Source organism: Oncorhynchus tshawytscha, linkage group LG22, assembly GCF_018296145.1.
Source record: "Oncorhynchus tshawytscha isolate Ot180627B linkage group LG22, Otsh_v2.0, whole genome shotgun sequence".
NCBI classification, from domain to species: domain Eukaryota; kingdom Metazoa; phylum Chordata; class Actinopteri; order Salmoniformes; family Salmonidae; genus Oncorhynchus; species Oncorhynchus tshawytscha.
In genome coordinates, this window is record NC_056450.1 from 7,348,310 (window position 1) to 7,371,213 (window position 22,904).

General features: G+C 41.2%; 1 protein-coding gene across 2 annotated transcripts in view; it reads left to right on the forward strand.

The window, feature by feature from the left end:
- Positions 1-22,904, forward strand: part of stat6 (signal transducer and activator of transcription 6, interleukin-4 induced) — a 55,183-nt gene that overhangs the window by 1,187 nt on the left and 31,092 nt on the right. Inside the window, exons 2-6 of one of the 2 annotated variants that reach the window (XM_024383874.2) lie at positions 9,865-10,010; positions 16,804-16,946; positions 17,066-17,210; positions 20,140-20,223; positions 20,581-20,770. In XM_024383874.2, the coding sequence (XP_024239642.1) occupies positions 16,816-16,946; positions 17,066-17,210; positions 20,140-20,223; positions 20,581-20,770 (550 nt within the window). In that variant the 5' untranslated portion in view covers positions 9,865-10,010; positions 16,804-16,815. The remainder of the gene's footprint in view (positions 1-9,864; positions 10,011-16,803; positions 16,947-17,065; positions 17,211-20,139; positions 20,224-20,580; positions 20,771-22,904) is intronic. The other variant, XM_024383875.2, reaches the window with a different exon arrangement.

Below are 22,904 nucleotides of genomic sequence, written 5' to 3' on the forward strand. Positions count from 1 at the left end.
GTATATACAAAAGTACAGTTGAAGTCAGCAGTTTAGAGTTGGAGTCATTAAAACTTGTTATTCACCCACAAATGTCTTGTTAACAAACTATAGTTTTGGCAAGTCGGTTAGGACATCGACTTTGTGCATGACACAAGTCATTTTTCGAACAATTGTTTACAGACAGATTATTTCACTTATAATTCATCGTATCACAATTCCAGTTGGTCAGAAGTTTACATATACTAAGATGACTGCCTAGAAACAACTTGGAAAATCCCAGAAAATGATGTCATGGCTTTAGAAGTTTCTGATAGGCTGAAAGACATAATTTGAGTCAATTGGAGGTGTATCTGTGGATGTATTTCAAGGCCTACCTTCAATCTCAGTGCCTCTTTGCTTGACACCATGAGAAATCAAAAGAAATCAGCCAAGACCTCAGAAGAAAATGGTAGACCTCCACAAGTCTGGTTCATCCTTGGGAGCAATTTCCAAACGCCTGAAAGCTCCACGTTCATCTGTACAAACAATAGTATGCATGTATACACCATGGGACCATGCAGCCTTCATACCGCTCAGGAAGGAGACGCATTCTGTCTCCTAAAGATGAACGTACTTTGGTGCGAAAAGTGCAAATCAATCCCAGAACAACAGCAAAGGACCTTGTGAAGATACTGGAGGAAACAGGTACAAAAGTATCTATATCCACAGTAAAAACGAAGCTGAAATAAATCATTCTCTCTACTATTATTCTGACATTTCACATTTTTTAAATAAAGTGGTGATCCTAACTGACCTAAGACAGATGAAATGTCAGGAATTGTGAAAAACTGAGTTTAAATGTATTTGGCTAAGGTGTATGTAAACCTCCGACTTCAACTGTATGTGGACATCCCTTCAAAATTGTGGATTTGGCTATTTCAGCCACACCCACTGCTGACATGCGTCTAAAATAGAGCACACAGCCATGCAGTCTCCATGAAAAAACATTGGCAGTAGAATTTTCTTACTGAAGAGCTCAGTGACTTTCAATGTGGCACCGTCATAGGATGCTACCTTGACAGCAAGTCAGTTCATCAAATATCTGCGCTGCTAGTGTGAAGCGTAAACGTCTAGGAGAAACAACGGCTCAGCCGCGAAGTGGTAGGCCACACAAGCTCACAGAACGGGACCGCCAAATGCTGAAGCACGGAGCGCATAAAAATAATCTGTTCTCAGTTGCAACACTCACTACCGGGTTCCAAACTGCCTCTGGTAGCAACGTCAGCACAAGAACTGTTCGTTGGGAGCTTCATGAAGTGGTTTTCCATGGCCGAGCAGCCGCACTCAAGCCTAAGATCCCCATGCGCAATGCCAAGCGTCGACTAAAGGGGTGTAAAGCTCGCCGCCATTTTACACTGGAGCAGTGGAAACGTGTTCTCTGGAGTGATGAATCACGCTTCACCATCTGGCAGTTGGATGGACGAATCTGAGTTTGACGGATGCCAGGAGAACGCTACCTGCCCCAATGCATAGTGCCAACTGTAAAGTTTGGTGAAGGAGGAATAATGGTCTGGCACGGTTTTTCATGGTTCAGGTAGGGCCCTTAGTTTCAGTGAAGAGAAATCTTAACACTACAGCATACAATGACATTCTAGATTATTCTGTGTGTCCAACTTTGTGGCAACAGTTTGGGGAATGCCCTTTCCTGTTTCAGCATGACAATGCCCCATGCACAAAGCGAGGTCCACACAGAAAGGGTCTGTCGAGATCGGCTTGGAAGAACTTGACTTGCCTGCACAGAGCCCTGTCCTCAACCCCATTGAACACGTTTGGGATGAATTGGAACGCCGACTGCGAGCCAGGCCTAATCGCCCAACATCAGTGCCCAACCGCACTAATGCTCTTGTGGCTGAATGGAAGAAAGTCCCCGTAGCAATGTTCCAACATCTAGTGGAAAGCCTTCCCATAAGAGTGGAGGCTGTTATAGCGGCAAAGAGTGTACCAACTCCATATTAATGCCCATGATTTGGAATGAGATGTTCGATGAGCAGGTGTCCACATACCTTTGGTGATGTAGTGTATCGGCTTCATTCATTCATTCGCCAGGCAAAATATGTACACCCTTTTCTTGAAGCAATATTATCTTATCGCCTATTGAAACCTTGGATTCCTACTTTAATAGTAACATTACTGTCCTTTAATTTTTTTTAAATCCTCAAACTGTCAGAATTTCTTTGACTCGCTGGTAGGGAAGAGTGGAGGAAATTGTTTGACATTTGCAATCTCACTATTAGTAAGGGTTGACAGAAGGTAAAATTAACAGGCTTTATTTTATTCCCTATTATAGACATGTTTGCACAGTAGCAAACCTATAGGACATAGGCCTTCAGTGTCTGACAGGCTCCTGATGCTGAAAGGACAGCAACCGTAATACCAGCGCACTCATGTAGGAGAGGGCACTTTTTGTAAATCACAAAAGGCCAGTGGTGTAGTAGAGGCTATACGCAGGTATAAGCCATATACCCACTTTGTTTTTCAGTGGGCATTGCCTATACTCACTTCTTAATCCCTTCTGTTACGTATCAAAGTAGTTTAGACTTATTAATTATGTAGTACAATAGAGAAATCATGCACGAAGTAACCTACCCAATTGCAAAGCCTGTGAAATATATTCACATCCGTGCAGCACACATAGCCTAGTTTCAGCAGAATATAATCTGCAGGCAGCAAGAGCATGCAGCATTCAACTGGTTGTCACATGGAGCAGCTCACAGAATAATGACATCAGTAGCTGGTAGGTAGGAAAGAATTAAAGGGCAACTACACACTCCAAAAATATATTTTTCAATTTTTCCAAGACCTCAAAAATGGTCTCATGATGTGGTTTAAGCGTTGTTGTGGACTTAGAACATCACATTTCTGTCATACTTTGTAATTTATTTTAAAAAGTGTGATTTCGACAGGGAAAATCTGAAAAATCTAGAGGAAAATCTAGGATTTTTCACACTCCAGGCACCACTACACTACTGCATAGGGCCAATGGAAAGACAGCAGTCCTATCAGTCTGAGATAATAAGCCAGTAGGTCCCAATCATAAGAATACAAAAACACAACCATTAGGCTAAGAATTTCCCAATCTAAATTTACAACTATTACTTCCCATTGCAAAAAACATTTCACGTTTTGCACCAAAGGTGATGTAAAGTTTAAATGCAACAATGTTTCACACACAAGTTATTTTCAAAGCGATGGCTAACAACAGCATTGTTGCAATAATTAACACAGTTCCACTCACCACATGATGATAATTTGAAACTTCTTGTTGAAAGTTATTCTTGAAAAGGGAGAAGCTAACAAATTAGCAACAACGTCCTCTTCGATAACACCTGGTGCAGCTGCTGCAAACTAGCCTACAACAAAAGCTAGCTAGCTAGACCGTGGGAAAACTACTGCTAGCTATTGCACAGTGACCCGTTGGCTTTCGAAAAGGCAGAAGTTTCCATGTTTTCGTAAAAACGGTCCCACCCATTACAAGTCAATGTAATTGGTAGATTCCACTGTCACTCCAAAATGTGGGACTAATACAGTTGAATGGCAGATGCCTTCAATCAAGCTTCTGATGGCCTAGCCAATGACAGACTTAGCTAGCTGAGACCGCCAAAGAAAAATCCTGATTGGATCTTTTTGCTAACCCTTTCCTTTCTAACAAAAACTGAAAAGATTGAATCAGAACATAATTGAAAAGAATAATATAATAATTATTATTTTATAAATCCTTAGCCTTTCTCTGAAAGCATAGATGGCCCTCATTGTTCCCCACTGTCTTTGGGTTAGTACAAATGTGTAGAGTGGCTCTATTTGCACTCGGCATGCATTTTCTTCGCCATTCTGAATGTGTAAAGAATAAATGTCCATACAGTCTGTTCTTCTGAAATATGAACACAGAAATATTGAACATTTTGAACTTTTATTTATGTTGATGATTTGACAAAATTACAGTCATGGTCTTGCATTGGACTCACATTTTTCTGGTCTCTGTCTTGACTCTGTCTCGGACCTCTCTCCCCCCTCCCGCTCACCCCCCTCCGGTCTTGGTCTTGACTCGTACTCGATTGCCCCGGTCTTGATCTTGAATCATTCTCGCTTTAAGTGGTCTCGAACACAACACTGCTATCCTAATTGAAGTCAACTAACAGACAAATAATACTTCCATCATCGTATCATCGTTAGGCCTAAGTCCAGATTTAGACGTTTCTGGGAACTTAAATTTGCATTTGAGTCATCGTCCTATCACAGATCCTTTCCTTAGAAATCCAAGAACTCGAGCACATTGCACACATACTCATTGAGCAATAATGCTTGGTGCAGGTTCAGACATAGCTAACTATGTTTTATCCTGCAGTGGGAGGTCACATGACAGTGTTCTAAAATCACTTTGGCACATTTATCAGGTTCTGGTTTTGCCGTTGGTAAAAACACAGAGATTTCTGCACATGCATGATCCACTAGCCTAATTCCAGTGTTGGGGATTGGGGAGTAGTGAACTACATGCAGTTCAACTAGTAATTTATATAACTTTTCATTTTGCAGTAGCTTGGTGGTAGTTCCAACTATAAACACTACTGTTTAAAAGTTTGGGGTCACTTAGAAATGTCCTTGTTTTTGAAAGACAAGCACATTTATTGTCCATTAAAATAACATCAAATTGATCAGAAATACAGTGTAGACATTGATAATGTTGTAAATTACTATTGTAGCTGGAAACAGCAGATTTTTTATGGAACATCTGCATAGGCGTACAGAGGCCCATTATCAGCAACCATCACTCCAGTGTTCCAATTGCACTTTGAGTTAGCTAATCTTATTTTAAAAGGCTAATTGATCATTAGAAAACCATTTTGCAATTATGTTAGCACAACTAAAAACTGTTGAGCTGATTAAAGAAGCAATAAAACTGTCCTTCTTTAGAATAGAATAATTTATTTTGAAACTCATCAGTCTATTTTTGTTCTGAGAAATGAAGGCTATTCCATGTGAGAAATTGCCAAGAAACTGAAGATCTCGTACAACGCTGTGTACTACTCCCTTCACAGAACAGCGCAAAGCAAACTGTCTCTAACCAGAATAGAAAGAGGATTGGGAGGCCCTGATGCACAACTGAACAAGTGGACAAGTACATTAGAGTGACTAGTTTGAGAAACAGCAAGTCCTCAACTGGCAGCTTCATTAAATAGAACCCGCAAACACCCGTCTCAACGTCATCAGCGAAGAGGCGCCTCCAGGATGCTGGCCTTCTTTTGCCCATCTTAATCTTTTTATTGGCCAGTCTGAGATATGGATTTTTCTTTGCAACTCTGCCTAAGTGAACCCAAACTTTTGAACAGTAGTGTACATTCAAATCTTGGTAGTGTTTTATGTAGTTAATTACTTTTTTTTGCCATGTAGTGGTGTAGCTAACTAGTGGACTTACACACTACTTTTTTTTCAAAAATAAAATGACATATGGGTAAAGTAGGCAAGAATTTCCTTCTTTTCTGGCATCAGACCTGCCTAATTCTGACAAGAAACACTTTTTGTGTGCCGAATCTCACTTTTTTTTCTTTAATAGGCTAAATCACACATTCTGTTACCATTTGACTACAGAGTTATCTGTTCTTGCAATTTGTAGCCTATGACATTTCAGATTTAGATATTATATTTTTTCACTAGGTTGTTTGGAAGTATTGAACTGTAACTTTAGTTAAGTAAACTATATTTTTCTTAAAGGTTGAAAAGTAATTTAATGTTATTTTTCTGGAGGGGAGTGACATGCAGCTATTTAGGCAAGCTATATGTAGCCTACACAGCATATCAAACAAGCAAGACACAGACAGTCAGTCAATAGCGATTTACTGTTATTTTTTCATCATCATTGCGAACATTGGCTAAACAGGAGGCAGACTGCTGGCTATACAGTGCATTCAGAAAGCATTCAGACCCATTGACATTTACATAAGTATTCAGATTTAGGTATAGGTGACATGGGGGGGTTTGCCCAGGGAGCCATACAAGCTAGAACCGCCACTGATTACAGCCTTGAGTTTTTTGGGGGTATAACGCTACAAGCTTAGCACAGCTGTATTTGGGGAGTCTCTCCCAGTCTTCGCTGCATATCCTCTAAAGCTCTGTCAGGTTGGATGGGGACCGTTGCTGCACAGGTCTCACCAGAGATGTTCGATCGAGTTCAAGTCCGAGCTCTGGCTGGGCCACTCAAGGACATTCAGAGACTTGTCCCGAAGCCACTCCTGTGTTGTCTTGGCTGTGTGCTTAAGATCAATGTCCTGTTGGAAGGTGAACCTTTGCCCCAGTCTAAAGTCCAGAGAGCTCTGTAGCAGGTTTTCATCAAGGATCTCTTTGTACTTTGCTCCGTTCGTCTTTCCCTCGATCCTGACTAGTCTCCCAGTCTCCCTGCCACTGAAAAACATCCCCACAGCATGATGCTGCCACCACCATGCTTCACCGTAGGGATGGTGCCAGGTTTCCGCCAGACATGACTGTCATGGTTCCACCTGTCACCAGTGGGCGGCAGAGACCGTTCTAGAGACATTACACACTCAGGTGTGTCCAATTTACTCATTATGGTTTCTCTGTTAAAAGAGGTATGTTTTCTGTTGTCCTTTGCAGAAGCTTGAAATGTTTACCGTGTGTGTTTGTTTCCTGAGTGAGGTTTTGAAGACTTAGTGGGGGTTTTTCTCAAGTGTGCTGTGATCCTGTGGCTACTGTTTCTCAGTAAAGTAATATGTTTATCCTTAACCACTGATTCCTAGTCGGGTCTCTTCTCTGCACCTGGGTCCGACCTTACCACGTCACAGTGAGGCTTGGCATTCAGGCCAAAGAGTTCAATCTTGGTTTCATCAGACCAGAGAAGCTTGAGTCCTGTAGGTGCCTTTTGGCAAACTCCAAGCGGGCTGTCGTGCCTTTTATTGAGGAGTGGCTTCTGTCTGGCCACTCTACCATAAATGCCTGATTGCTCAGTTTGGCCGGGCGATTGCTCAGTTTAGCCGGGCGGCCAGCTCTAGGAAGAGTCTTGGTGGTTCCAAACTTCATCCATTTAAGAATGATGGAGGCTGCTGTGTTCTTGGGGACCTTCAATGCTGAAAAAATGTTTTGGTACTCTTCCCCAGATCTGTTCCTCGACACTATCCTGTCTCGGAGCTCTACGGACAATTCCTTTGACTTCATGGCTTGGTTTTTGCTCTGACCTGCACTGTCAACTGTGGGACCTTATATAGACAGGTGTGAGCCTTTCCAAATCATGTCCAATCAATTGAATTTATCACAGGTGTACTGCAATCAAGTTGTGAAACATCTCAAGGATGATCAATGGAAACAGGATGCACCTGAGCTCAATTTCGATTCTAATAGTAAAAGGTCTAAATACTTATGCAAATAGGGTATTTCTGTTTTTTATTTTTAATACATTTCTAAAAAACTGTTTTTGCTTTCTCATTATGGGGTATTGTGTGTAGATTGATAAAATAATTTAATCCGTTTTAGAACAAGGCTGTAATGTAAAAATGTTTTGAAAAAGTCAAGTGGTCTGAATACTTTACATTTGCACTTTTTGGAACCTTCGTTCAAATCGCAGCTGTTCTGAAATTTGAGGCAGAGAGATAGGCTACATCATCCTATCGACCAAATTGGTTGAGGGTTCAGAAGAGGGTGAGTAAAGAGAGAAACGTGAGAAATGTGTGTGTTTATAACACATGCACAGAATGTGATTTGGATCCTTTGATTTGAGAAAGACATTTCCAGAGGGGTGGGATAGGGGCCTGCATTTTAAACGGTTTCAACTCTAAACTGATAACACTTATGTACACTACCGTTCAAAAGTTTGGGGTCACTTAGAAATGTCCTTGTTTTTGAAAGAGAACATACATTTTTGGTCTGTTAAAATAACATCAAATTGATCAGAAATACAGTGTAGACATTGTTAATGTTGTAAATTACTATTGTAGCTGGAAACAGCAGATTTTTTATGGAATATCTACATAGGCTTACGGAGGCCCATTAACAGCAACCATCACTCCTGTGTTCCAATGGCATGTTGTGTTAGCTAATCCAAGTTTATCATTTTAAAAGGCTAATTGATAATTAGAAAGCACTTTTTTAATTATGATAGCACAGCTGAAAACTGTTGTGCTGATTAAAGGGCAATAAAACGGGCCTTATTTAGACTAGTTGAGTATCTAGAGCATCAGCATTTGTGTGTTCGATTTACAGGCTCAAAATGGCCAGAAACGAAGACCTTTCTTTTGAAACGCGTCCGTCTGTTCTTGTTCTGAGAAATGAAGGCTATTCCATGCAAGAGATTGCCAAGAAACTGAAGATCTCGCACAGCGCTGTGTACTACTCCCTTCACAGAACAGCGCAAACATGGTTCTAACCAGAATAGAAAGAGGATTGGGAGGCCCCGGTGCACAACTGAGCAAGAGGAGAGGTACATTAGCGTGTCTAGTTTGAAAAACAGACGCTTCACAAGTCCTCAACTGGCAGCTTCATTAAATAGTACCCACAAGACACCAGTCTCAACATTAACAGTGAAGAGGCGACTCTGGGATGCTGGCCTTCTAGGCAGAGTTCCTCTGTTCGGTGTCTGTGTTATTTTGCCCATCTTAATCTTTTCTTTTTATTGGCCAGTCTGTGATATGGCTTTTTCTTTGCAACTCTGCATAGAAGGCCAGCATCCCAGAGTTGATGTTATTTTAATGGACCAAAAATGTGCTTTCCTTTCAAAAACAAGGAAATTTCTAAGTGACCCCAAACTTTTAAATGGTAGTGTATATAGTTTGTATTTGTTTGTTGTCTTCAGTCAATTGAAAATGTGCTTAGTGTTTTGAAACATGAGCCATTTCAATGATCTGTTTAGATTTTTGTGCGTAGCACATACTTGTGAAAATGACACCAAAGTGATAAAGAAAACCTGTATTAAAGCTCTATCTCCCATCATAACACAACAATAATCCAACAGTGTATGTGTGTGTGTATGTGTGTGCGTGTGTATGTGCTCATGCATGCATTGTGTGTGTGTGCACTTGCTCATGTGCGCGGTGGCGTGTGTGTGTGTGTCTATTTAAGCTGTTTGTGGTTTGAGAAGTTAATTAGGATATCTGAATAATTATGTAATCCCAGAAAGTTCTTGCTAAACTCAACATTTCCTCATCTCAATCCTTACATCAATTTCAACCTGTATCAAGTTCCGGTCAAATTGACATGAAATTATTTAATAGTTTGTAATTCACATATCTTATCAGGCTTTTATTGTTTGCCTGTTAACTGAGAAGTAACTGTTTATTCCATAGGATGCCAATGGTGTATAGGTAATCTAATGTATGATAGGTGATACCTGTCACGACTTCCGCCGAAGTTGGCTCTCCTGCCTATTCGGGGGGTGCTCGGCGGTCGTCGTCACCGTCCTACTAGCCACTACCGATCCCTTTTTCGTTTGTCTGTTGGTTTTGTCTTATTAGTTTCACCTGTGTGTATTTTAGTTTAATTAACATCCTTATATGTAGTAGGTTGTCCCGCCCTTATTTTGTGCGGGATTGTTTTTGTATTCGTGTCATTTGGTGTAGCACTTGTGTTTTATTCTCCGGTCTATTTTGATCCTGTGTTGGATTATTCACCCTGTGTGTTGGGTTGACCGTGTTTTTTGTGCGCCGGAGAATAAACTGCTCGAATCACTGAAACCTGCTCTCTGCGCCTGATTCCACCCACCTTGATAAAACGCGACAATACCAGTGACATGATGTACTATGATTGCATACTATGGTTGCCTTACAGTGTCCACAATGTGCTTTTTAAATCTGTATTGTGTACTGTAATATTTTGGAGTGACACCTACATAACATGTTCTAACTCTAGGAGTGAAGAGCAGGAGGTTCCCACTAAAACTGGACAGGATGAGAGTGTCCTCATAGAGCTGCCTTTGTGCTGCTGCCTTTTCCTAAAGTCTTCAGAAGAGTCCTTGTCTTAACACTGGTCAGTGAGTCAGAAAGCGCAGTAAAAAGGTATGTTTGGATTAGTCTGATGTTTTTTAATAATTTATGTATGGTGATGACGTAGACAAATGTCCATCCTATTCTATTATATGGCCACGAAGAGATCTAGCTCTCTGTTTATCAGATCCACGTGCTCAAATGCTTTGAGTAGCATACGTTCTTATGCCAAATGTTTTGGTTAAGCTATACTAAACAAACCAGCATTCATCTAGTTACAGAGGCTGCTGCCTTAGAGGCCCAATATACAGTTGAAGTCGGAGGTTTACATAAACTTAGATTGGAGTCATTAAAACTTGTTTTTCAACCACTCCACAAATGTCTTGTGAACAAACTATAGTTTTGGCAAGTCGGTTAGGACATCTACTTTGTGCATGACACAAGTAATTGTAACAATAATTGTTTACAGACAGATTATTTCACTTATTACACTGGATCACAATTCCACAGGGTCAGAAGTTTACATACACTAAGTTGACTGTGCTTTTACACAGCTTGGAAAATTCCAGAAAATGATGTAATGTCTTTAGCAGCTTCTGATAGGCTAATTGACATAATTTGAGTAAATTGGAGGTGTACCTGTAGGTGTATTTCAAGGCCTACCTTCAAACTCAGTGCCTTTTGCTTGACATCATGGGAAAATCAAAAGAAATCAGCCAAGACCTCAGAAAAAATTGTAGACCTCCACAAGTCAGGTTCATCCTTGGGAACAATTTCCAAATGCCTGAAGGTACCACGTTCATCTGTACAAACAATAGTTTGCAAGTGTAAACACCATGGGACCACGCAGCCGTCATACTGCTCAGGAAGGATGAGGTCTCCTAGAGATGAACGTACTTTGGTGCAAATCAAAGTGCAAATCAATCCCAGAACAACAGCAAAGGACCTTGTGAAGATGCTGGAGGAAACAGGTACAAAGTATCTATATCCACAGTAAAACTAGTCCTATATTGACATAACCTGAAAGGACGCTCAGCAAAGAAGAAGCCACTGCTCCAAAACCGCCATAAAAAGCCAGACTACGGTTTGCAACACGGTTTGGGGACAAAGATCGTACTTTTTGGAGAAATGTCCTCTGGTCTGATGAAACAAAAATAAAACTGTTTGGCCATAATGACCATTGTTATGTTTGGAGGAAAAAGGGGGAGGTTTGCAAGCCGAGGAACACCATCCCAATCGTGAAACACGGGGGTGTCAGCATCATGTTGTGGGGGTGCTTTTCTGCAGGAGGGGCTGGTACACTTCACAAAATAGATGGCATCATGAGGAAATAAAATTATGTGGATCAGACCGGAAGTTAAGCTTGGTCGCAAATGGGTCTTCCAAATGGACAATGACCCCAAGCATACTTCCAAAGTTGTGGCAAAATGGCTTAAGAACAACAAAGTCAAGGTATTGGATTGGCCATCACAAAGCCCTGACCTTAATGCCATAGAAAATCTCTGGGCAGAACTGAAAAAGCGTGTGTAAGCAAGGACGCCTTCAAACCTGACCCAGTTTCATCAGCTCTGTCAGGAGGAATGGGCCAAAATTCACCCAACTTATTGTGGGAAGCTTGTGGAAGGCTACCAGAAAAGTTTGTCCCAAGTTAAACAATTTAAAGGCAATGTTACCAAATACTAATTGAGTGTATGTAAACTTCTGACCCACTGGGAATGTGATGAAAGAAATAAAAGCTGAAATAAATCACTCTCTCTACTATTATTCTGACATTTCACATTCTTAAAATAAAGTGGTGATCCTAACTGACCTAAGACAGGAACTTTTTACTAGGATTAAATGTCAGGAATTGTGAAAAACTGTAAATGTATTTGGCTAAGGTCTATGTAAACTTCCGACTTCAGCTGTACAACAGGCAAAATTGGCTGAAAAGACGCCATTACAGCAGGTTTCTCTTTGTAACAACACCCTGGATGGTTCCGATTTTGAATATGTGGACATCTATAAGTACCTAGGTGTCTGGCTAGACTAGGTGTCTGGGTGCCTAGGTGCCTTCCAGACTCATATCAAACATCTCCAATCGAAAATCAAATCTAGAGTCGGCTTTCTATTCCGCAACAAAGCCTCCTTCACTCACGCCGCCAAACTTACCCTAGTAAAACTGACTATCCTACCGATCCTCGACTTCGGCGATGTCATCTACAAAATTGCTTCCAACACTCTACTCAGCAAACTGGATGCAGTTTATCACAGTGCCATCCGTTTTGTCACTAAAGCACCTTATACCACCCACCACTGCGACCTGTATGCTCTAGTCGGCTGGCCCTCGCTACATATTCGTCGCCAGACCCACTGGCTCCAGGTCATCTACAAGTCCATGTTAGGTAAAGCTCCGCCTTATCTCAGTTCACTGGTCACGATGGCAACACCCACCCGTAGCACGCGCTCCAGCAGGTGTATCTCACTGATCATCCCTAAAGCCAACACCTCATTTGGCCACCTTTCGTTCCAGTTCTCTGCTGCCTGTGACTGGAACGAATTGCAAAATCGCTGAAGTTGGAGACTTTTATCTCCCTCACCAACTTCAAACATCTGCTATCTGAGCAGCTAACCGATCGCTGCAGCTGTACATAGTCTATCGGTAAATAGCCCACCCATTTTTACCTACCTCATCCCCATACTGTTTTTATTTATTTACTTTTCTGCTCTTTTGCACACCAATATCTCTACCTGTACATGACCATCTGATCATTTATCACTCCAGTGTTAATCTGCAAAATTGTAATTATTCGCCTACCTCCTCATGCCTTTTGCACACAATGTATATAGACTATCTTTTTTTCCTTTTTTTTCTACTGTGTTATTGACTTGTTAATTGTTTACTCCATGTGTAACTCTGTCTGTTCACACTGCTATGCTTTATCTTGGCCAGGTCGCAGTTGCAAATGAGAACTTGTTCTCAACTAGCCTACCTGGTTAAATAAAGGTGAAAATAAAAATAATAAAAAATAATAAAAAAATACATTTAAACCAGTTTTGCCCACTGGGTAGTTGGTACTAATCAATATCTCTCAAACCTTTGACCTCCTCTAGAGAAGGGATTGACAACTTTGATGCGGGTGGGGGCCACAAAAAAATCATAACTCATCATGAGGGGCTGCAGTGGCTCGTGGGTCTGAGAAGCCGTTTTAAAGTTCATTTCTTGCAATTCTGCACATTTTGCCATAGGATGGAGGCAAATGTATGCAGTTTTTAATATGATAACTGATGATCAGTGGGCCCTGACTACCCTGGTCGGTAATTTGACCATGCTTACTTCAAGTTTAGATAGCTGGCCGCTAGACTAACTTGCCAATCTAAAAAGTGTTAGCTGACATGGGCTAATTTAATGACTGCTGATGCACAACCAGATTTTTAAATTGCACCTGGTGTGTTCTATTATTCTAATTCTCAACAGCAAGTTGAGACACCGACTGAGTTTTCCAAACTTTCGACTGGTACAGTATATACAAAAGTATGTGGGGGGGGGCAGCACCCTATTCAAATGACACCCTATTCTATATGGGCCCTGGTCAGAAGTTGTGCACTTTAAAGGTAATAGGGTGCCATTTGGGAGCCAGGAAATGTTTTCACTAAAGAAGAGCTCTTTGACTAGAATAGCAGGTGATTGATCATTGTCAAAGTTCGTGTTTAAGATTAACTACATTGCAGTCTGGGCTCGTATTTAAAGTAAGAGGGCTGATATACGATCCTATTTCCCTTTTAGATCATAATGAATACAATTATATGAATACTCTGAGACTTTCTGTGAATACGGGTCCTGCACTCCAAATAACTACTAATCACAGTATGTGACCAAGATTAGGAATTCTGCACTTCAAACATGCCAACTGACAGTATAGTACAGTTAGAGAGAAACAGGAAACCATGACGCTAGCCATAGGTTGCTTCCCAAATGGTGTAATAGGCTACGTACCAAATTGCACCCTATTCCCTACATTGTGCACTACTTTTGATGGGCTCTGGTCAAAAGTAGTGCATTATGTAGGGAATAGGGGTCCATTTTGGATGTAGGTCACACAGCCATATACTGTAGAGAAGAGGAAGAAGTGAAAGTGTTTTAGCACCACTAAACTGGGTCCTAGTCATAGGGCTGGGCGCTATCGCCAAAAATCCATGAAGCGATAACTTTCCTGAATTGATTAACGATAAAATAGAGCAATACGTTTTTAACATTAATGTGCACCACAGTTTTTTATTTTATTATCCTTTAAACTACCACTACTAGTTTGATGGTTGTAGCCATCAATTGCCCCATTAACAATCACCCATCAAATCACGTGCGCCGAATACATCAGGTGTAGACCTTACAGTGAAATGCTTATTTACAGGCTCTAACCAATAGTGCAAAAAGGGTGTTAGGTGAACAATAGGTAAGTAAAGAAATAAAACAACAGTAAAAAGACAGGCTATATACAGTAGCGAGGCTATAAAAGTAGCGAGGCTACATACAGACACCGGTTAGTCAGGCTGATTGAGGTAGTATGTACATGTAGACATGGTTAAAGTGACATATGCATATATGATGAACAGAGAGCAGCAGTAGTGTAAAAGTGGGGTTGGCGAGTGGCAGAACACTATGCAGATAGACCGGTTAGCCAATTGATTACCTGTTCAGGAGTCTTATGGCTTGGGGGTAAAAACTGTTGAGGAGCCTTTTTGTCCTAAACTTGGCACTCCGGTACCGCTTGCCATGCGGTAGTAGAGAGAACAGTCTATGACTGGGGTGGCTGGAGTCTTTGACAATTTTTAGGGCCTTTCTCCTACACCACCTGGTGTAGAGGTCCTGAATGGCAGGCAGCTTAGCCCCAGTGATGTACTGGGCCGTACGCACTACCCTCTGTAGTGCCTTGCGGTCAGAGGCCGAGCAATTGCTAAACCAGGCAGTAATGCAACCAGTCAGGATGCTCTTGATGTTGCAGCTGTAGAGCCGTTTGAGAAATGTATTTAATTTCAAACCTCACATTTCTCTAGTATAGGCTACTTATCGTAATGAACATTATCGTCAAAATGCTTGTGATAAGTGATCCGTATGGTCAGTGTTGATCATTTTCAGTTTATCATCCCAGTTCTACAGTATCAGATACAGTATTGGTGCTTTTCACCCCATGTTACACAATAATACCACTCTTTACTTTTTCTCTTTACCTTTTGTTTTACAGGTGAAAATAGGCTGTAGGTGTATTAAGATGTGACAATATTCAGCTATGTGTAACAACACAAACACAATACCGTAATTTCTGTATTGTCATCTCTTTGCTCTAGTATAGCTACACCTGTGGGCCAAAGATAAAAACAACACAGGAAGTGCTAGCCTCTCCTGTCCTCCCCAAAACAGATTTCAGAACACCCAGAACCAGATAGATTGGGGGGGTTGGGCATTATATTGTCTTGTTGGGGACTTGACCCTCTCTATATCCTCACTTTGCTCAGAGACTTTTACTGCCTTCATGTCTTGTGCTAGCCTCTCCTCCATGTGTTTCAGATTTAGAACACTCAGACCAAAATAGATTGGGGATCAGTCTCACGACTGTCCTGTCTTGTTCTGTACTGTTTATCCTACTGCCATGTATTGTGCTAGCCTCTCCTCCATGTGTTTCAGATTTAGAACACTCAGACCAAAATAGATTGGGGATCAGTCTCACGACTGTCCTGTCTTGTTCTGTACTGTTTATCCTACTGCCATGTATTGTGCTAGCCTCTCCTCCATGTGTTTCAGATTTAGAACACTCAGACCAAAATAGATTGGGGATCAGTCTCACGACCTTCCTGTCTTGGTCTGTACTGTTTATCCTACTGCCATGTCTTGTGCTAGCCTCTCCTCCATGTGTTTCAGATTTAGAACACTCAGACCAAAATAGATTGGGGATCAGTCTCACGACTGTCCTGTCTTGTTCTGCACTGTTTATCCTACTGCCATGTATTGTGCTAGCCTCTCCTCCATGTGTTTCATTTAGAACACTCAGACCAAAATAGATTGGGGATCAGTCTCACGACTGTCCTGTCTTGTTCTGTACTGTTTATCCTACTGCCATGTCTTGTCTGCTCGGCATGTCTTGCATTTGCACCGCATTTCTTCTGTCGTTCTCACAGCAACGTTTTTGTTGCTTTAATCTGTTGAGGGGTGATGGCATTGCGTTATTAACATAACACTAGATGGACAATGATGAAACATTTTACTTGTCTCACTCCCTCCACTGTCCTGTTGGGGACTTACTGTATGTTATTTTATTACTGAGTTAGGATAATAATTGACATGTCTGGAAGTGACTGTTCTGAGGGGTATACTACAAAGCAGAATCGAGGAGTTAGCCAGCTAACTTTGATAAGCAACAAGAAATAACTATAGCTAAACTTAGATATATATATATATTTTTTGTTAAATCAATTAGACCATGCCCATTTCAAGCTTATCTTTCAAAAAAAATGTAAAGACTACATCCTCGATCCTGATCCTGCTTTGTAGTGTACCCCTCTGGTGTTTTGGTGTTTGTATGATGCATTGACCCTACATTGACCTCGTGTCAATCTCAAAAAAAAAAGACCTCTTTATGATGGATTTATATTCACAGATTTATCTAAAATATTCCCTATTCCCTTTGGTTTAAGATGGAATTCAATCAAAGCTACATTAGCTGCCACATTAACTGTTAATAAAACAGCAATGTGGCTTTGAATGGATTGAGCCAAAGGGTTTGGTAAAACATTGTGCACTATATAGGGAATAGGTTGCTATTTGTGATGCAGCCTGTATGTTTATGGATATATTACATCATTCAATGGCCTTTATTCCTGTCTCTTCCAGCTCTGCTTCACCATGGCACAGTGGACGCAGATGAAACAGCTGATCCCCTATCTGGCCACACAGATCCTCAACGAGCTCTACTCCCCCTCCTTTCCCATGGACGTCAGGTGCTACCTGGCCAACTGGATCGAGGAACAGAGATGGTATGACACACACATAAAGCATACATACAGTCTGAATTTTGACAAATAAAAGTGGGAAAGTGGATACACAAACACACCCTAAACACACCTCTCTCTCGCTTTCTTTCTTCCCTCCCCAGGGAGGACTTTGAACCAGAGAAGGTAGACCAGGAGCCCCAGGCTCTGACCCTGCTCGATCAGATCATATCCTGCCTACAGAATCTAGCCGGGCAGAACCCCAATGTGGTGGAGAGGATGAGGCTGCAGCGTATCTCCAGGAACATGGTACAGTAGCTACACACACACTTATCCTCTCCACCAAACACACACACACACACACACTTGTAAAAATGGATTCGCATTCAAAATCCTATTTTCCCTAAACCCAACATTTTTTATGAGTGTTTTATTTTTATTGCCCGGGAAATTAAAATGTGTGGACAGATTCTCTTTCTGTCCAACAATAAGAATCTCAGTCTTAGCTGGAGGAAGTTGTGAGCCATCCAAGTATTTACAGTCACTTTTAATGAAACTGGGTTCCACTTGATCTCCATCATAACATAACAGTATTCTTTTTCGCAAAACTGTAAGTCATTTCTCATTGCTTTCACACACAATGCAAATGCTAAGCACATTGTTGCTAAACAGTAAACACAACTCTACAAAAGACGCAAAACTCAGTTGTGTAAATCATTAAAAAAAACATTTGGTCACAGCTGATACAAATTACTCGAATGAATGGGAACCTCTTTTGCACTTGTGCAAAACTTCTTCGCACAATTGTTTGATCAACAATCAGTCCTTAATTCAGGCATAAAAGAGTTCACCTCTGAGTTGCTGTTTGCAAGAATGGGCCAAGTAAGAGGCCGAGGGCAAGGACAAAGGAGAGATAGAGGGGCCCTCAGATGAAATGGAAAAAGGTGAAATGAAGCCTTTTGTTTATGGATGTTCATGCTCTTGAGTGACATTCTTTCTGCATTGCTCATCTTTGGTAAAAAAAAAAAAAAACATTTTTGGGAAACACTAATACAGCCCATGATGTGATAATATGTTTACTTACCTTTTAAGGTCATACTATAATTATAGTACCAACAAATGGCACAGACATACTGTATAAAAGAAGGCTAACCATGTTAGGGTATATTGATGGTTGTAGTTAGTATTTATTGGGCCATTATGTAACGATTGATTGAAATTAGTTTTCATTAGATAACAAGTTGTATGTTTTGATGGAGGTAATTGATTTGGTGTAAGTTTGTTAATTGTTTTGAACAAGTCCATTCTGTTTGGACAAAGAAAAAGAAAAACTGTAAATCAATACAGTCTTAAAATATATCCGTGTAGCTAAAATAAATGACCCATAAATGTAAAGCAGAGTATTTTCTGTGCAGCAGTGAAAATCAATGCTGTGCTTTCTGATAACGCTGCCAAGGTGTAATATTTATAAACTGAACAGTAAACGGACCCAAAATCGAACCTTGTTGAACGCCACGTGATATCTATTTTCTTATTATGTTCACCAAGGGTAACAAACTCTTGACCAGTTAAATACTTTAGGCCCTGAACAAAATTTAGAGCTGGATCGGAGAGACCAACCCACCTCTCCATTCAGTCCAGAAGGACATCATGGTCAACAGTGTCGTATGCAGCACTTAAATCCAAGAGTACAAGAGAGCTGTTTGGCATCTGTGTTGGCTCTAAGATAATAACTAAGGCTGTCTGTGCTGTGGTGGGCACAAAAAACAGATAGGACTTTTTCAAAAATACAGCTAGCGCTTAAAAAAATAATTTAGCTGTTTAAAAATCTATTTCTCCAGAAATAGAAGAATAGAAGGTTGGAGAGTGGCCGAAAATGTATAACAGCTGAAGAATCTAGATTACTTTTCTTCAGACACATAGTAGTTTTTACTGCAGTGGGGAAAGTGACTGTGAACAGGGAGTGATTAACAATAGCTTGCACTTCTTCAGATATTCAATTCTAAACTGTTTTGAAGAAGGTGGTGGGGATAAACCTAACCCTAACCTAGAGGGACCCCACCTGAGGAAGTTGATGACACTATATCTAAGCAATTTCCTGTCCTAGAGAGGAAATGCATGTTTAGGTTACACCAGCGGACGAAGGCTATTTATACATATTCACAAATTTGTTTGGGAATCTCCACATGGAGCTGATAAACATCAACAAATAGGGCACTGACAGCTGTCAGTGTTGCTAGCTAGCATGCTAACCTTATGTAGCTATCTAGCTAACTATCTTGCTAACCTAATCTAGCTCATGGTTTTGTATAAAGTGAGCATTTCGGATTTGTCACTTCAAGCCCTAATACACTGAGTGTACAAAACATTAGGAACACCTTCCTAATATTTGCCCTCAGAACAGCCTCAATTCTTCAGGGCATGGACTCTGCAAGGTGTCGAAAGCGTTCCACAGGGATGCTGGCCCATGTTGACGCCTATGCGTCCCACAGTTGTGTCAAGTTATCTCGATGTCCTTTGGGTGGTGGTCCATTTTTGACCCGCATGGGAAACTCTGTGTCTCAAGGCTTAAAAATCATTCTTTAACCGGTCTTCTCCCCTTCATCTACATTTATTAAAGTGGATTTAACAAGTGACATCAATAAGGGATCAAAGCTTTCGCCTGGATTCACCTGGTCAGTCTATGTCTATGTCATAGAAAGAGCAGGTGTTCCTAATGTTTTGTACACAGTGTATATCACACTTGGACTAAAACGATGACTTGTTGACTTAAATTGTTGGCAACATCATGGGTAATCTTCGGCCATCGTCTTTCAGCTCTAAATAGTGGATTTCTACTGGTGTGGGCATTTGACCCTAAACCTTAAACCTAAAAGAGCATATTTACTTTTCAGTATTGTTCTTGTTTTCCTATTTTGTCAGGACATTCTGGTCAAGTCCACACACACACACACACACTGTGGTGTGTGTAGAGAGAGAAACTGTAGAAAGAGAGAAACTGAAAATACAGGTTTGAAAACATACAGTTCAGTAGCCTAGGTGCCAGTCTGTTTCTACTCTCTAGCCAAGTCCTTATGGAATTGTCACACATGGAGTTAGCAAGTTAGCACAAACAGATCTAGGACCAGTCTAACAGTTCTCAGTACTCAGAGGGAACATGTTGTCCTCAGTAATAATGTCATCTTATTGAATCAACTGACTTGACTATGTGGATATGGTCTGGTGTTCTGTCTTCCAGAATATGTTCCGCTCCCAACCTTTCCAGCTGGTACTCACAGTCAGGGATGTCCTGAGGAAGGAGAGAGAGCTGCTCAGTCAGGCGGTAAGTGTAAACAGAGCCTTTAGCTCAGCGTGCCAACACAGTCTTATGGCACAAAGGAGGGCCACAGAAACCACAAAAGTTCACTTCCAACACAAAATATGTTTTGGATTGTTAACATGATAAGAAAGCTGCGTGTAAAAATGTTTACTTTTTTACATTTGACTTTTAAATTTGAATTTGAACATTTGAATGTTTAATATGTGGGCATAATAGGTAATACTAGTCCGCCCCCCTCCTCCATAGTTTACCCAAATCCCCTCACTCCACTTCCCCCTGGCCCCAACCCAGCCCAGGACCCCATGGGCCCTGCCCCCACCACCAGACACACCTCTAATACTTTGTCTCCCCCATCCACAGTCTACCCAGTTCCCGGCCCTAGCCCGCTTCTCTCAACCCCCAGCCCAGGATTCCATGGCTGCAGCGCCCCCTACCAGAGACGTGGACCTGCTTGTGCTCAAGGTGCTTGAGATCCAGGACTGCAGACAGCAGATCCACCAGCTGCAGGAGGAGCTCAACTGGGAGAGGCAGAACTATGAGTCCATGCAGGGTGAGAATTACGAAAGACACATATTACTAAGACAGGGAACAGTTAGCATTTCCCCATAGCAAAACATGTCACACTTAGCCGCAATGCTAATTCGAGCTGAACATTTGCACAGCAAATAGTTATGGGAGAAGCGGAACTATGAATCCATTCCGGGGCGTGAGATGGCTGGGGATAAAGAGATTCTCTGGTACTTTGTATACTTTTTAGCCAGTAGTTCTGAAAGTAGCGCTCACGAGCCAAAAGTGGCCCTATTTAGTAGACGTTTTTCATAAAAAAATGGACTTACAGCGGGCATACATTATGTGCACCACGTCATTGTGCATCTTGCTACCTGTCACTTAAAGGCGAGGTTCTGAATCTCATTGGCTGGAACTCGAATTGCTAGTGGGCTGGTCCCTGTGGGAGGAAATGTAGGGAAAATGGTGCCGCACAGCTTCCAGTAAACAGTCGCTTTTAAACGAGGGATTTTGTGGCTAATTGAGGTAAAACAGTCATTCTGCTCATAGATTATGCATGTATAAACTACACATTGACACATTCAGCTCAAGTTTAAAAAATAGTTGTCGCTAAATTTCCAGAGCATGTCTTTAAGTAATATTTCCCCCTTAGTCATGCAGGGACTTTTATGGGAAGTGAAGTAAAATGAGACTTGGGACTTGGACTTGTCCCTTTATGGATTCGTCCCAATATGCCACTCAGCAGACATTTTTATCCAAAAAGACTGTATATTGAGTCCATACATTTTTTGTCAACTTGCCAGTTGGAACCTATACAAATCTGGAAGGAAGCTACAGAATTTAACACAACATACTTATTTGATCTGGGTTAAATGTTCTGACAAATTGGCCCCCATATGGCACCCTATTCCTTATATAATGCACTACTGTTGACCAGGGCGCATGAGCTCCGTTAAAAGGTTGTGCACTATGTATAGGGAATTGGTCAGTTGCCACTTGGGACACAACCTAAATATACTGTATGGATTATTACTCATGCTCAGACTACTTTGTCAGCTACAATACATGTACAGTGGGGCAAAAAACGTATTTAGTCAGCCACCAATTGTGCAAGTTCTCCCACATAAAAGGATAAGAGTGGCCTGTAATTTTCATCATAGGTACACTTAAACTATGACAGACAAAATGAGAGACATCCTCTTCTGCAAACCACTGGAAACCAGGACAACAGGAGAGGATATTTTTAAAGTACTGGACAGCTTTGTGACATCAAATGGACTTTGGTGGTCAAGTTGTGTTGGTATCTGTGCTGATGGCGAAAAACCCATGACAGGGAGACAGCAGTTCCTCCTGAAGCCACTTGGGTACACTGCAGCATCCACCGAGAGGCTCTTGCTGTCAAGGGAATGCCTGACAGCTTGAAAGACATTTTGGACACTACAGTGTAAATGGTTAACTTAGTTAAAGCAAGGCCCCTGAACTCTCGTGTATTTTCTGCATTATCCAATGATATGGGCAGCAACCATGCAACGCTGTTAGAACAATACAGAAGTCCGCTGCTTATCAAGGGGGAAAGTATTGACACGTTTCTTTTTATTGGGAGATGAGCTTATAGTTTTCTTTACCGACCATAATGTTCACTTGTCTGACCGCTTGCATGATGATGAGTTTTTCACATGTCTGGCCTGTGATGTTTTTTCTCACCTGAATCTGAATCTAGGATTACAGGGACTCTCCATAACTATATTCAACTATATTCATCGTGCTGTTAAGACACTGATGCCCTTTGCAACCACAGTGGATTCTCGGCCCTCACTAGCATGAAAACTAAATACAGGCACAGACTGTGTGTGGAAAATGATTTAAGACGGAGACTCTCTCCAATACAACCCAACATTGCAGAGTTATGTGCATCCTTTCAAGCACACACTTCTTATTAACCTGTGGTGAGTTATTCACAATTTTTGATGAACAAATAAGGTTTTATATATAAGATGGCTAAATGAAGAGCAAAATGATTTATTATTATATTATTATTTGTGCCCTTGTCCTATAAGAGCTTTTTGTCACTTTCCACGAGCTGGGTTGTGGCAAAAACCTCACACTCATTCTTATGTTTAATAAATGAATTGTTTAGTGTGTGGCAGGCTTACAATGATGGCAAAAAACAACATTTG